Source organism: Erigeron canadensis, chromosome 7 (genome assembly GCF_010389155.1).
Source record: "Erigeron canadensis isolate Cc75 chromosome 7, C_canadensis_v1, whole genome shotgun sequence".
Taxonomy (NCBI): Eukaryota; Viridiplantae; Streptophyta; class Magnoliopsida; order Asterales; family Asteraceae; genus Erigeron; species Erigeron canadensis.
Genome location: NC_057767.1, coordinates 39,206,148 through 39,221,411, shown reverse-complemented (window position 1 = coordinate 39,221,411; position 15,264 = coordinate 39,206,148). Strand labels below are relative to the sequence as shown.

Here is a 15,264-nt window from a genome sequence, read left to right as displayed (position 1 = left end):
GTACTTGCTCTCGTTAACCTAAAATATAAATACCGAGTTGCAGACCTTGATTATCTAATTTTAGAACTACCAAAATATAGTCAATCACTAACTAAAGAAAATATTTCCTTGTATTTTTTTCATAGTTTAAAAACTCAACATGTTTCATTCTCAGAAAACCCTCATTTAAACCTTATCTTAGATAATCTTTTATCTTTAGAAAATATCGTTGATCAAGTTAATTTAGGTAATATAAACCCTATTCTTCTCTTATTTTAATCAATTCATATGAAACTGTCTTATTTTTTAAGTTACTTGGTTTTCATGAATGACTATCTTATTTTTTTGGTAAGGCGAATGACTTTCTTATGAAACAATTATTTTAATCTACTTTGCAAACCGATAACGTTTATTTTTTCGTTTTCATTTTTGACTACACAAGTTCAAATACAAAAGTAGGCAAGCCTGTAGTGTACCCCCTGATCAACCCCAACCCCTACCCCCACCTCTTTTATTTCACAATCAAAAGGTAAAACACTGTAACACATCTTAAAGGCTAATGATTATACGATCTCCATAGCCAAAATCCATCAAAAAGAAAAGCTTTTGGTTGACTCCTGATTTACCAACTTGTGCTTGTCTTGCTTCTTTTATTTCCACCGTACAAACGGAAGAGGCTAAATGCCGATATACCAGAGACAATGACCAAGCTTGCACAAACAAAGACTGAGCTTGCTATCCCTTCTCCAACCTGGTTGCAGAATTTCCCATACATATCGCATACTTTCATCCATTGAAGTTGTGGCTCTCCAAATTTTGCAAACACAGCTGATTGAGTCGAGGCACCTATTGCAGCCACAATCGTGTAAGCCATAAGCTGCAACATTAGCAAATCAAGGAATCCATATTACACCAATGGTGTTGTATAATCCAATAAAAAAACCAAACCTATAACTGATATGCAGAGGGAGTTTTTCTTTTTAAAAGTTGTGCAGAAAACGAAACCAATAACTGGAAATAACAAAAGAAACCAGCGGGACGGTGAGGTGGGGCATACCATGTTGATCAGGCCTATAGCTTCTCTCAATCAGAGTATTGGGGAATTGATGTGTAGCAACAGCCAAAAAGTTCAAATGAGGTGGGTTATGGCACACATAGTCGTTAAACTCGTGCAAATCATGAGTCGACTCATGCGAATCGAGTCAAAACAGAGTGACAACTAGGCGACTCGGTGAATGACTCGGCTTTGCTCCAGACTCATCCGAGTCGGTGCGAGTCACGTTTCGAGTCGCAATTATAATCAAATTGTTTTTTATTTTTTTTATTTTTTAAACATAACTTTTTTTTTTGCTTTTATTTGATTTTATTTTTTAATCGTTATCATATCATCGTCATCATATATACTTTATAAAACATTTGACCCCCTCCTATTTTTTCTAAAAAGAACTTGATCTACCTACACGATCTCTCTCATTTATTCACTACTTTGAATATCTCTATATCTCTATTTAATATATTAATAATACTCTTAATGAAACTATTTACATCATACATCTTTCAACCCTTTAAATAAATACACTACCTTCTTTTATACTAAATTACTTTTACATTAATACACACCGCCACCGCCGTCTCCGCCACACCACCCGTCGCCGTCACCACCGCCCGTTGCCACCGACACCACCACCACTATCACCACACCGTCACATCACGCGGGCGTGTGACTAGTTATATCATATTTGTACTATATATACATGTATATTATCATACAAATATATATTATCTCATCTCCTCACGCTTACAATTCGAGTTACATTTCAAATTACTAGTAAAAAATGAAATTTTCGGGTTGAGTCGAAAAGTTAGAGTCAACAAGACAACAACTATGATTGCACATGTAAAGAGACAATTTTAATTGTTACTGTATTTTATCCTATAGAGGATTCGGTCATTTAGTTTGGTACTAAAATTTATGTATTTACTTTAGATGGTAAAAAAAAAAAAAAAATTAAAATTTTTTTATGTATTTACTTTCAGGCCCGTCCCATGAATTTTATATACCATGCTCGATAATATAAATGGTGCCCACCAACCATTGAAAATTTTCTTTAACCATAAAAAGATAATAGGTATTTATAAAAGTATCAAAACAAATTTGTAAAATTCTTTAATTGTAAGTTATCTAACTTTAAAATGATAAATAATGTAATTATAGAAAAATAAAATTGTAAAAATAAAAAACTTAACTAAATTAACAAATCAAAATAATATAGCATATAAATTAGTAGGATTATCTTTACGTTACCTTGAAACTAATTTTTTTTACTTTTTGTAAAGCGATTTATGTTTGCTCCAAAACATCAAAAACTATATATTACTACTTTACTAGTAGGATGGGAATAGGTTGTTCGTTTCTAAAAAAAAATAATTATAACTATAGTTATATTTATTGGACTTTGACTACAATTGGAATTTTACAATTGAACTTTGACTTACATATACATATATTAATTAATGTATCTTAGTAACAAATTTGGTGCCCCATTAAATTTGGTGCCTTGTTTACTTTATATTGTCTCTACTGCATTAATTAAAAAAACAAAATGATGGATTACTAATACATATATGGATCCATGAGAAACATATTTACATTTAGGAAAATGATAAATCATTCTAACTAATTCTCTTAATATATCCTTTTGTTAACACATGAAATTCATTAATTCTCTTTCATAATTTTACCTCCTGATTTTTCACATATAGGAGGATTTTTAAGCTAGGAAGATTTTTAGGCAAATAGTTTAAAAGGACTTACATTTAAAGTGATGAATATATATTGTCTCTACTAGAGTTAAAATTAATAATAGTTTGACATGTGGATAGCAGATACCAGAGAAATAAGTTTACAATAAATGATGACAATGAATACAAAACAGAGATGTTCGGCATAGGATAGGAGCCCTCAGGCGGTTTCACATGGAGAAAAATAATATTTTCCGATAATTCAAATGTGGAGATAGATAGCCATATATCTTATATTTCTTTTATAAAGCTAAAGTTCCTTGCTAATATTTCTAACATAATCCTACTTGGCGCTATGGATATTTTTAATTCATTATTTTTCTTTAAACAATTCTATTTATGACATCATTCAAAAACATAAAAATCAATTTGAATACTCTTAAAATACATGTATAATCTTAATCTTAATCTTAATCTTAATCTTAATATATACTATAAGACAGTTGAACTATAAGACAGTTGAACTAATGACTTATTAACCAATTAGATCGCTTAATTTTATCAAATTGGCTCTCGCTTATGTCATCATTTAGATTAGCTATAATTAAAAATTCTAATAATCATTATCCAAATAATTTATTATATTAGTATTTATATTAATTTGTAGACAAAATCTCATTAATTTACACCTTTTTGTTTTACATCAATAATTTACACTTTTTAGCCCTCAATACTTAATTTATATTTATTTTTAGCATCAACTTGAGGAGATTTTTTAAAAAAGTTACAAAAGGTATTTATATTTAATTTTTTAAAGTTTCAATTGTCACTAAAATCAATAATCCTAATCGTTATCAAAGAGTATGAAAACAATCCTAATTGTTATCTAATGATCATAGGAAATGTGATTGAAAGTAAACATATTCGTGTTATGGGTCGGCATCATGATCAAATACATATACTTGAATGTCAAGTACAAGATAACAAGTATGTTTATATTTTAATTCCTAATTATCTTTAATAATAATATCAAATTATGAGTACATCTGGTTTCAAAAAATTTATAATAGAGAAATTATTGTAGCATGTGCCTTGTGAAATGACTACGACAAATAATTCCATCAATACGTCTCAGCGAATAATGACACTGATGAATATGTGATTATTATACTATAACTTGCAAAGTATAACACTTATAACTGTATACGTTCAAAATTATAAGCTTTTATGAATTAAATGTACGAACATCTAATACTGATAATATCGTAAACTCCGTATCCAGTGTTGGATACGGATCTAAAATCTAGTATTTTCATTAATCTTCAAAATACAAATAAAGATATATAATCCAAAATAAAACTACTTTTTCAAATATATATACTCAATAATATAAATGAATTCTTTTTCCCAATTTTTTTTATATGTATGACAGAGTATAAGTTTTTGTACTAAACATTTTTTTTTAATCTATAGCAATAAACTTTGAAAAAATGTTATTATAAACGTCGTTTATGACGCAGTTAGTTGTGTTATCGTATTTTCAAAAATAATAATAATCAGTTATCACAATTATACTCGGGTATCACCCGGGTACTTAACCTTGTATATATATAGTTTTATGGACTTTTAATGCATTAAAATGATGTTTTTTAATTGTTCTCACCGTTCTTATTTTAAGACTGTTCTTATTTGATTGTCCCCTATATATATATATATTATATATATATATAGGGTAACACTACAGTAAAAACACCCTTAAAATATGTAACACCCCAAATATTTTAAGGTAAAAGAAATTAACCCTTTTTCATAGTTTTGACATTAAATTAATTTCCTAGTATTTTATTTTTGGATATGGGGTAAATTTAGTTGAAACTTTAACAGATAGCGGGTACAATACCCACTTTTGGAGTGTTGGGTCGTGGCATCTTCAGGAAGTGCCAGCCATTTCTTTTGTTTATGACTCATGTTTCCATTTCATTTCTTTCTTCTCCCATCATTTCTTTCATGCAATTCCTCTTGTTCTTTTCAAAATCAAACTAAAATCCTTCAAATTTAAGGATAAGAACATCCATAATAATCATCACCATCAAGTAATCTTCATTCTAGAAATTTTAAAAGCTAGAATTTGAGTGGTGAAGGGTGGTGGCCGAAAATTGGAGAAGAAAAGGGGAAGGATTTGTGAATTTAAAACCCTAAATAATTGTCTTCTATTGTTGAGGTAATGAATTTTCCCAATTTAGCTTTATCAATTCTATTGAAATTAGGGTTCATGAATGAACAAATTTTGGGGGTTTTTGCTAGAAATTGGATTATGGTTAGTTTTCCCTAATTCCTTAGTTAACCTAGTTGTCATTGAGTTATAGGATACATTTGATTATGAAACTTATAAGGTTATGTGATAATTTGAGTTTTTGAGAAAATATGAGTTTTTGCTAGTTAATGAAATATGGATGAAAATGATAGGTTGAACTACCTAAGGCTAATCTTAAGGTTGGAAGTAACTCAATGACAAATGGGTTGGGTTTTGGGTTTAGAAAAGGCTAGTGATTGAGAATGACTAGGTTGAACTAGTCAAGTTGTGAATGTAAGCTTATGCATTTTATGATATGATTATAGGTTGAAGCTTACTTGTGCTTGTTGTTTAGCGTTATTCTCTTTGTTGCGGAGGAGGTGAGTATATTTGCATACCCTTATGTTTACGTTGGGTCAATTACCATGAGATGTGAATGTTCCAAGCATGGTAATTGATTTGGCATGAAGCCCATGTGGGGCATTGTTTATGAGGCCTAAGAACCCCCGGGGCCTAAGAATCCCGATAGTTGATGTGATATGAGGCCTAAGAACCTCCGAGGCCTAAGAATCCCGATAGATATGATTGTGATGATTGTTTAGCTTATATGGATCCATATATGTGTTGTTAGTGTACAAGGTGAATATGTAAATGTGACATGACGATGCCATAGGTTACATGTAAAAGTCCTTGTACTTTGCCCTCCTTCGTATCCGTAAATGTATGCAAGTATATTCACTAAGCCTTTGCTTATTTTTTCAGTTGTTTACCCTTTTATAGGTAGTTCCGGAAGAAGGAACTAGTGTGTTGATTTGAAAGAGTTGACTAGAGCTCGAAGTGACTTTGCAAGATTTGAAGGTATTAGGTCATTCTTGGAGGAATGACAAACTTTTGGTTAGAGGCCTAAAAATCCCTCTCTTTACTTTGGCTCATGGTACAAATTTGGTTGTTTAGGGTCATGTTTTGGTACATTTATTTATGGATATGTTTGGTCAATTGCTTTTCGAATTCTGGTCGTTGTTGGATTAGTTGTATTGTGGTATGTTTTAACAAGTTTGTAAATGTGTTTGTGATTAGTATTACTAGTTGTTAATATGTGGAGTATTAGTCTGTTGTAGACTAGTTTGTGGAGTATTAGTCTGTTGTAGACTAGTTTGTGGAGTATTAGTCTGTTGTAGACTAGTTTATGGAGTATTAGTCTGTTGTAGTTTGTGGAGTATTAGTTTGTTGTAGATTAGTTTGTGGAGTATTAGTCTGTTGTAGACTAGTTTGTGAAGTATTAGTCTGTTGTAGTTTGTGGAGTATTAGTCTGTTGTAGACTAGTTTGTGGAGTATTAATCTGTTGTAGTTTGTGGAGTATTAGTCTGTTGTAGACTAGTTTGTGGAGTATTAGTCTGTTGTAGTTTGTGGAGTATTAGTTTGTGTGTAAAAAAATATTTTTTTTTTCCAACTTTTCCGTTTTAAATGGTTTTCGAGTCTTGTTCGTTTCAAAATAAAATTAAACACGGTAAAAACAATTAAAAACATCTTTTGATGCATTAGAAGTCCATAAAGCTAACATAGTGAATAACTAATTATCATTATTTAAGCGTTTAACAACATATTGATTTGTCAAAATAAAAAATCATGTTTTTTGTTGGATGCATATATTTTGATGAATATGGATCCAAATAATTCACTGTGGATATTTGTATATTTAGCATTGTTGGTTGCACTTTGTTTCTTGTAATAACCTTCTTTATATACATTTTGAGCGGCCAACAAAACTAACTTTATTAGTTATCATAGAGGTGTTAGACTACTCATAGTAAATAATACCGGTAGTTTGGTGATAATAAAATTGGTTTTGTTGGCAGTTCTTGTGATAATTACTTCCTGGTTGAAATAAATATGATTCGCATTGTAAATATAATAAAAATATGATAATAATAATATCTTACCTAGAGGACCTGTAAGAGCAATAATTTTTGTGATTGATTGCAGTTCCCAAAACAAGATGATTGATTCATAATGGGACGAAGATTTGGGAGAGAAAGTGCACACAATATAGGTGAAAGATTAGTCGAAGAAATGTGTAAATGGCTCTCTATTTATTGAGAAATCCTATATTATGTCTTTGAAAGTAAATACGTCCATTGTAAATTTACTAGACATAGGGATTTCAGTTATCGTTAATTATCATATCACGAATGATAAATGATCAGTGATGGTCACATTTAACGTGGTTCCAACATTCTCTCACTTGACCAAACGATCATTTATCTATGAGTATTCAATAAGCTCGACCGGGATAATACTCATTTTGTTTTAAACTGAAATCATAGTCAATAAGTACAGTCGTAGAAAAGAACATCAACTCAGGACCACCATTAGTCAAACTATGACTCAAATTTAAAACTAATAAGCAATGATCAAATGACTAAGACAAATTTTGTTATATAATGTCTATACACCGTTATGAGCTCAAAGTGTAACTAATAGACAAACAAAATCTGAATATAAAGAAAATTTTTTATTAAGATAAATAATGACCAATAAGTACAACATGCTATTATATTCGTCCTTTAGTAAGCCTTATCTTCGACACGTGTCTTACGAAAATTTTAAGAGAAAGTCTTTTTGGTTATTGGGAGTGGCGGAACTTGAAAATTTGTTTTGGGGGGTCAATTTTCAGAGGCTAAAAATATTGCCTTTAAAAGGGGTAAATTTAATGGTAGTAAACAATTTAAGCAAAATGATAAAACATGATTGAGCAACTCAATTCCTAAATACTCAATTATTATTACTATATCTAAAATTATTTTAAATTAAAAAAACTATAATACCGAAATTATGTTTCATCAAATAGTTTGTAAGTAACTAATACAATAGAAGTATGTTACTACTAAACTACTCAAAAAGGAGATGAAAATTGAAACTAATGACATTGAATATGAAAATGAATACGAATCAATTGATGTTCCACTCATTGTGATATTATTCATTCGCTATCATTTACAACTTATAGCACAAAATTTCTAGATGCATGACGTTGTTTCCTAATTCTTTCAAGGCCGTTCAATAATTTTCAAAATCAAAAAGCGATATATCAATCATAAGAATAACAATCCCATCTCTTCACAATCGAAAATTATAAGAATCCCAATTATTATCCCTTATTGTTGATACCCTAACTCTTCACAATCGATCAGCCATATATCAATTATAAGAATCCCAAGTATTTTACCTTATTGTTCATTATGCTGCCATGGATTTACTCTTCACAGTCCTGTAAATTCATGACAAGACTCTGGTAAGCTTTCGTTTCTTTTCAATCACCGTATGGTTTATGGGGTAAATAAATGAGATTTTTGGGGTGTACATGAATTGTATTATCTACTTACTTTTTATTAGTATCTGTATGTGCATACACAATATAGTGATATTAAAAAATAGAATCTGGTGATATTTGAAGTGCATTATACGTGTTTGATGAAATGTCTGAAACATATAGAGATCGAAGGTATAATCGTTGTGAGATTACTCAATATAATTTTAATTTGATTCAGCTAGATCCCTTTGTAGAAACACCATTCAATTTTAATTTTCCAGATACTTTTATAATATATACATAAGGTTTTATGTTGAAGACTTGACATTCAGTTTTGCTGGACATATACTATATATGTAATGGAGAGTCATGCTTTTTGAGTAACGGTGGCATTGAAAGTCATGCTTTTTAATTATTTTTTGGGTTAAGTTTCGCTGATGTTTTGAATATTTCAGGTTGTATATGTGTTATAGATATCTTATAAATAACTTATGCTAGTTTAATATAGTTTATCTTATGCGGAATGTTCGAAACATTGATGTAGGTGACTGTGTTCTGTTCTGGGCAGTCCATAATTTGGACATGACGATAAACATTAGGTCTATTAATACCATTGTAGTGTGCAGACGTGAAATATACAATATACCTCAATATAGCTATGTTGTAAAGAGATTATTATGTCTCCTTCAATTTGGACATGACGATAAAATATATGTAATGCAAATGGGTAACTCTCTGTACATTCTTATAATATATATTATCTTAGGAAATTTGATTTTTACTTTTTGTTCACAATAGGGATACAAGAGTAACCTATCCATTGGGCGGAATGATCCAAGGATACATGCAAATACCATCACACGCATGTTAGTTAATAATTTGGTTGCTCTTAACTCACTCAGGTCAGTATTTTCATTCTTAGAGGTTTACCCGAGAGGCTGCGAAGGGCCTTGCTAGAAAACTAGAATACCAGGGTATATTTCTTATCTAAACTTAAACTTAGAAACTGAATACTTCATTTTTATACATTTATAACACTGACTGCTCTATGCGTGTAGTTTATCATGTGCAAATTATCACATGTCACTTTGATGTCTTTTTGACTAAATTGTGTACATAAACTTATATTAAATAAAGAGATTCTTACCTATTTATTTGTGAATAGTTGACTTAGGCTTTCTTTTATCTAACTAGAAATCAGTTAGCCAAATGGGTAAAAAAATAATTAGCTAGAAAAGGAATGGGTCAATAGCTTTGTACAAGCCAAAGGGTAACACTCACTGTGTACTTTTCATACACCCTCTTAAGCTTTTGAGTTTTAGATTATATGATATCTATGAGCAATAATGTTTTAGGATGATCCCAATGTTATTTTTCAATATCACTAAACTGTGTTTGAAGATATATTTATTCAAGTATTAAAATGAAACATTGTGACACTTTCTAACCTGCCACGGATGAAACTGTGCTAATAGCTGTAATAAAACCCTTAATATAGAGGTAAATCAAGGTTCCTCATCCAGTTTACTAAAGTTCTTGCACATTTCTGAGGAATTATGTCCCAACTACGTAAATATTACAATGAACATGAGTAAGTATGTAGTTTTAAATATGGCCGAATGTTAAGAAGTATATGACTAAAATATGGATTTCTTAATTCTATTATTGAAGGATGTGAAGGGCCTTAAACTGGAAAACTTTGTTTCTTAATTAAAGGTACCCTCACTTTTTCTCATTTTCATCGAATTTGAAGGTCGGTTGCATTAGCTACATATAACAGATTATCATTTAATTGTTGATCTTCTTTTTGATATCGAAGCTTCGGTTACAGGGCATTTTCTTGATGCGGTTAATTAGACTGGTGATGACGTTGAAGATATGCTGACGAGATTGGTGATGCGAATCTAGCAATGAGGTATGTCCATCTATTTTATAAGTTTACCACATTCAGTTCGCATAGGGAGTTCCCAGGTAACTTTTGATTCGTGATGAACGATTTGGCATAGTTTATGTATCTTTTTCCAAAACTTCTTTGAGAGTTATTTAGCAATTTTAATTTGCTTGGTAGGGATGATTTGGTTATTAGTGTGAGTGTGGATGTTGGTGCTATTTTAGTTGATGGACTTGGGGATGGTATTTTATTAGAAGAGATCAAGAATTTAAGTTTATCATACACCTTTGAATTTGCTATGTACTAAAGATACAGGGTGTGGAACACTAGGACCTATTTGATGGCTGGTTATATACTTGTGGTTGCTTATTTTTTATATAATACACCCGCAATATATGTCTCGTGTCCATTTTGTGATAAAAGTATATATGTTCTTCAAGTGATATGTTCAACCTGAAGCGGCATAGAATCAGTAAAAGAAAGTAAACGTCTATATGCTTAACTTGTCCCACACGCTTTCAGACATGGGCATTAATATTGTGAAATGCTTTTTCAGTTTATTATGCTAATGTAATAGTTATCCACTTATTCTTATTTACAAATCATTATATTAGTTGATTTACTATCTCCACCTAAATTGTGATGTATTAAGTATTAACTACTCAAATTACAGAATATATTTTACATACTTTTTGTGTTTTGAAAGTTTAATTCATTAGCCCGGGTTGAACCCGGGTTGATTAACTAGTAATAATAATAATAAGCTTGATTGATGATGATTATGATTTTGGGTTGAAACCAATAATAGATAGGAAGCAGAAATTGGCAGATAGGAAGGAGAAATTGGCATGTTGTTTATTATGTTTCCTTTCCAATCTCCAATCCTCCCGAAGTCGTGAGCCTTCCTCCGTCTTTTTCTTCCTTATTAGAGACGTGGAGGGGTCAATAATGAAAAAAAGACTTTTATACCTACGTTATTTACATTTATGGCTCAAAGTTTTGGAGTGGTCGGAATCCCCTCTACCCCTTAATAGTTCCGCATTTGATCATTGGATCCGATAGCATATTATGTAACAAAGAACATTTTCCTCAATCCATTCGCGTACAAATAGATTCTTTGTATCGAGATAAGCTCAGCGCCAGTTGAATTGTTAATGTTCAATAAAGTTACGGCAGCTGAGTTATCACAATAAAGCTTCAATGGTCTGGTAATAAAGTAGACGATTTTGAGTAAATAAGGTCGAATTCAATAAAGACTAAATCAAAATCGACAATTAAGGTCGAATTCAATAAAGACTAAATCAAAATCGACAATTAAGGTAGAATTCAATAAAGACTAAATCAAAGTTCAACTTATAATAAAGTCGAATTTAATAAAGACTAAATCAATATCTTAAATTAAGGTCGAATTCAATAAAGGGTAAATCAAAATCACCTTAAAATAAGGATGAATTTAATAAAGACTAAATCAAAATCAACAATTAAGGTCGGATTCAATAATGAAATAAGGTCGAATTCAATAAAGACTAAATCAAAATCGACTTGAAATAATGTCGAATTCAATAAAGACTAAATCAAAATCAACAATTAAGGTCGGATACAATAATGAAATAAAGTTGAATTCAATAAAGACTAAATCAAAATCGACTTAAAATAATGTCGAATTCAATAAAGACTAAATCAAAATCAACAATTAAGGTCGGATACAATAATGAAATAAAGTTGAATTCAATAAAGACTAAATTAAAATCGACTTAAAATAATGTCGAATTCAATAAAGACTAAATCAAAATCAACTTCAAATAATGTCAAATTCAATAAAGACTAAATCAAAAATTAACAATTAAAAATAAGATAAGATCTAAACCCGACTATTAGGCCAGTGCTTATAAGGGTCAGCTTCTTGGAGCTTCTTCCCTGCCACATCAGCATCATATAACCCAGGACTCCCCTCAGAACACTCACGGTCTATAAACAAAAGCTTCTTGGAACTTCTTTACACATTATCATTTATTTTATAATTTATCTCTCACACACAAATACACATATATATACACTACACCTATATAAAACAAAACAAAAATCTTCAACCGACCCCACCTCCTTCCGTCGTTGAACTTCTTGAGAAAGAACATCATGCAAGACGCAGCCACAGGGACGATCAATGTGAATAGCTGTCCGCGTCTTAGACAACCAAGGACGCTCCCTGCGGACTGCTATAAGCACCACCCTTAGACGTCGACATATAGCTAATGCGTGAACACATTATGAATCAAAATTAAAGACTCATTTTTTTTTCCACTGACGATAGGGCAAAACCAAACCAAACCAAAATAATGGTTTTGTTAGTTGCCACATACAAATTAATACGTTGGCACATTAATTAAAAGTTGACCGACCGCTTTTCTTTTTCTATTTGATGATTGCTTTATTAATGTTTTTATGACAAAACAAAAATTCTCGATTAGGCGGCAGCAAACAAATTGGTTCGGTTTAAGATCAAAAATTAGATCCAAACAGTTAAAATCAAAAAAGTCATATCGGTTTTAGATCCAAACAATTATTTTGGCCGACCATTATTTTCCTTAAACCATATATGATTAGATCCAAACAATTTAAGATCAATAAACTATTTTGGTTTTAAAAATCTTATTTACTGTTTTTTAAAACAATACAAACCATTAGATCAGTTAAGAACCATTTAGCTCATGATAACACATGTTGGAATAAACATGATTTGTATTGTAAATATAATAATAATAATAATATCTAATCCAGAGGACCTGACGACCTGTACGAGCAATAATGTTTGCCATTGATTGCGGTTTTTCAAAACAAGATGATTGATTGATAATGGAATGAAGATTTGAGAGAGAAAATGCACACATAATATAGGTGAAAGCTTAGTCAAGAAATGTGTAAATGACTCTATTTATAAAGAGAACATTTACAACTTCGATATTTAGTATGTGCAATATAAGTCCTCGTACTTTCAATCATTTAATAGGAAACCCTATAATATGTCTTTATAAGTAAATACGTCTATCGTATATTTACTAGACATATGAATTTCAGTTATCGTCAATAATCATATCACGAATGATATATAAACAATCAGTGACGGTCACATTTAACGTGGTTCCAACACTTCTAACATTGGTATTAGGACTAATATCATATAGGGATCTGTGTGGTGTATGAGTATCATCGGTTCACGGTATATATAATAATCGATATTTCCCTAAAGGGCTAAAGGATAGAGACAATGACATCAGAAAGAATTACCATCTTACTAGTATTAAATACACCTACATACCATCCGTCCCCATAACATCACATTAATTATATATGTGGTCGTATCTAGGAAAATTAAAGATGGAATGTTTTACCAGCAGACAAAGCTAGCAGCTTTAAAATCATATATATACGAACAAAGGTTAAACAAACTTAATTTGTATCTTGATGTAATAATATATATGCATATGATGAACATCAAACATATGTAATAAATCATCACCTGATCACCAGAAAAAATAAGCCATGCCAAGGGCTTGTTGAAGAGCACACTGGTTCCTCTAACCATACCCACCACACACCTCAATATCTGCATCACTGAATACGCTGCTGCTATCCCATTTGCCACCACCAAAAACCTTCATTCATTCATTCATCAAAAATTAAAAAGGTTGATGGATAGATCAAGAAATAATTATGTACTGTACGTGTTATTAAAAACGTACACAAGGGATTTCATGTCCGTGAATTTGGCTTTCTTCTGAATGGTGAAGATTTCTTTTACTTGAATATCAGTTGCCACAAGAAGAGCAGCAACAAGTGCCAACCCAAATATCGCACTTCTTAATATTAACTCAGCAACTCTCAACCTTCTATCAACCACTAGCTTCGTGTCACCAGCATTTCCATTCCCTGGACTCACACCAACGCTCGAATAACTCATTTCTCCAAATTAACTGTATGTATACATATACGAGTTAATTAATTACTCATAACATTAATATATATATATGCTCCAGTAGCAGTAGCTAGTGGGGAGAAAAGCTGTAATAATGGGAATGGATAACCCACACTCACACTCTATAAGCCACCCCCAAAAGTTCCATCACTTAAATAGACAACCCACCTACTACCATTATATATGTTATATTATATATATATATAGACTTTGGGATCCACTCAAATGATAATTTTCTATTTTAACTCTTATGATGACAATATGGAAGAGTTTTTTGTTTATGTCTAATGGAAAGGATGTAGTTTCAATTTTTACCTTTTTTTTTTATCAATTATCAACCAATAACTTAACTTGCCAAAACTTATTAGTTGGTATTAAATATAACTTTTGTCACGTAAATGATAAATTTACAACAATATTTAACAATCATGCTTTATATAATTATACTTTGTATAATATAATATGTACAATTATTATAGATGGCTAAAAAGTATTGTAGATTTATCATTACTTTTTTTTTTTTTTTCAAAACTCAACAACTCGTCAATAATGGGACAGAATACAAAAAATAAAAACAAAAGGAAAGTTTGCATACATGAAAAAAAAAAACAATCGGCTCTAATAGGACGCTTATCACCTTTATTAGAAAACTAGCTAATTAACTCGAGTTCAACCCGGAAATATTAATAAAAATTTTATAAAAACCTATCTTTGTCAATAAAGTTGCGGCAGTCCAACGGTACTCATAACCTCGAAATAGCATACTTAAAATAGTTTATCAACCCGCACAATACGTGGATAACTTAAAGATCTATCATATTTAGATGATTGAACTCACAAGACCATGTATAAATTATAAGTGAGAAAATAAAAATATATTTTTTTAAAAATAACATCATAAAATAAAAATGCAATGATTTTTAAAAAGGAAAATATTTATGACATCATAAGTAAATAAAATAAAAAAAGAAAAAAACTTTTAAGAATGAATTTGAAGGCACCAAATTAGAATAGTGATATCATAACAATTTTTTATTTATTTAATATACAGATCTCTTATATTAATAAAATAAAAT

The 15,264-nt window shown here is 30.6% G+C and overlaps 1 protein-coding gene and 1 long non-coding RNA gene across 4 annotated transcripts; one reads left to right on the top strand and one right to left on the bottom strand.

Annotated features, from left to right (window-relative positions):
• Positions 1–359: 359 nt before the first annotated feature.
• On the bottom strand, positions 360–14,331 carry LOC122607830 (CASP-like protein 2B1). 2 transcript variants are annotated; one of them, XM_043780887.1, is made up of 4 exons: positions 14,308–14,331; positions 13,956–14,186; positions 13,733–13,868; positions 360–856 (listed from the first exon to the last, which is right to left on the bottom strand). In XM_043780887.1, exons 2-4 carry the CDS (start codon positions 14,171–14,173, stop codon positions 602–604), a joined length of 609 nt encoding a protein of 202 aa, XP_043636822.1. In that variant the 5' UTR covers positions 14,174–14,186; positions 14,308–14,331; the 3' UTR covers positions 360–601. The 2 variants fall into 2 exon arrangements, with proteins under 2 accessions (XP_043636822.1, XP_043636821.1); XM_043780886.1 differs by lacking the exon at positions 14,308–14,331 and having other exon boundaries at positions 13,956–14,289.
• LOC122607831 lies at positions 8,044–10,593 on the top strand. 2 transcript variants are annotated; one of them, XR_006325109.1, is made up of 4 exons: positions 8,044–8,306; positions 9,123–9,226; positions 9,996–10,040; positions 10,156–10,593. It is a non-coding gene; the product is annotated as an uncharacterized LOC122607831 (long non-coding RNA). The 2 variants fall into 2 exon arrangements; XR_006325108.1 differs by having other exon boundaries at positions 9,123–9,298.
• Positions 14,332–15,264: the final 933 nt, after the last annotated feature.

What these genes read in the sequence shown, in the direction of transcription:
- LOC122607830 (XM_043780887.1), bottom strand. Translation starts at nt 14,173, where the DNA reads ATGAGTTATTCGAGCGTTGGTGTGAGTCCAGGGAATGGAAATGCTGGT. An exon ending in ACGGACATGAAATCCCTTGT is followed by an intron (nt 13,869 to 13,955) that starts GTACGTTTTTAA and finishes GAATGAATGAAG; the next exon opens with GTTTTTGGTGGTGGCAAATG. An exon ending in TTATTTTTTCTGGTGATCAG is followed by an intron (nt 857 to 13,732) that starts GTGATGATTTAT and finishes CTAATGTTGCAG; the next exon opens with CTTATGGCTTACACGATTGT.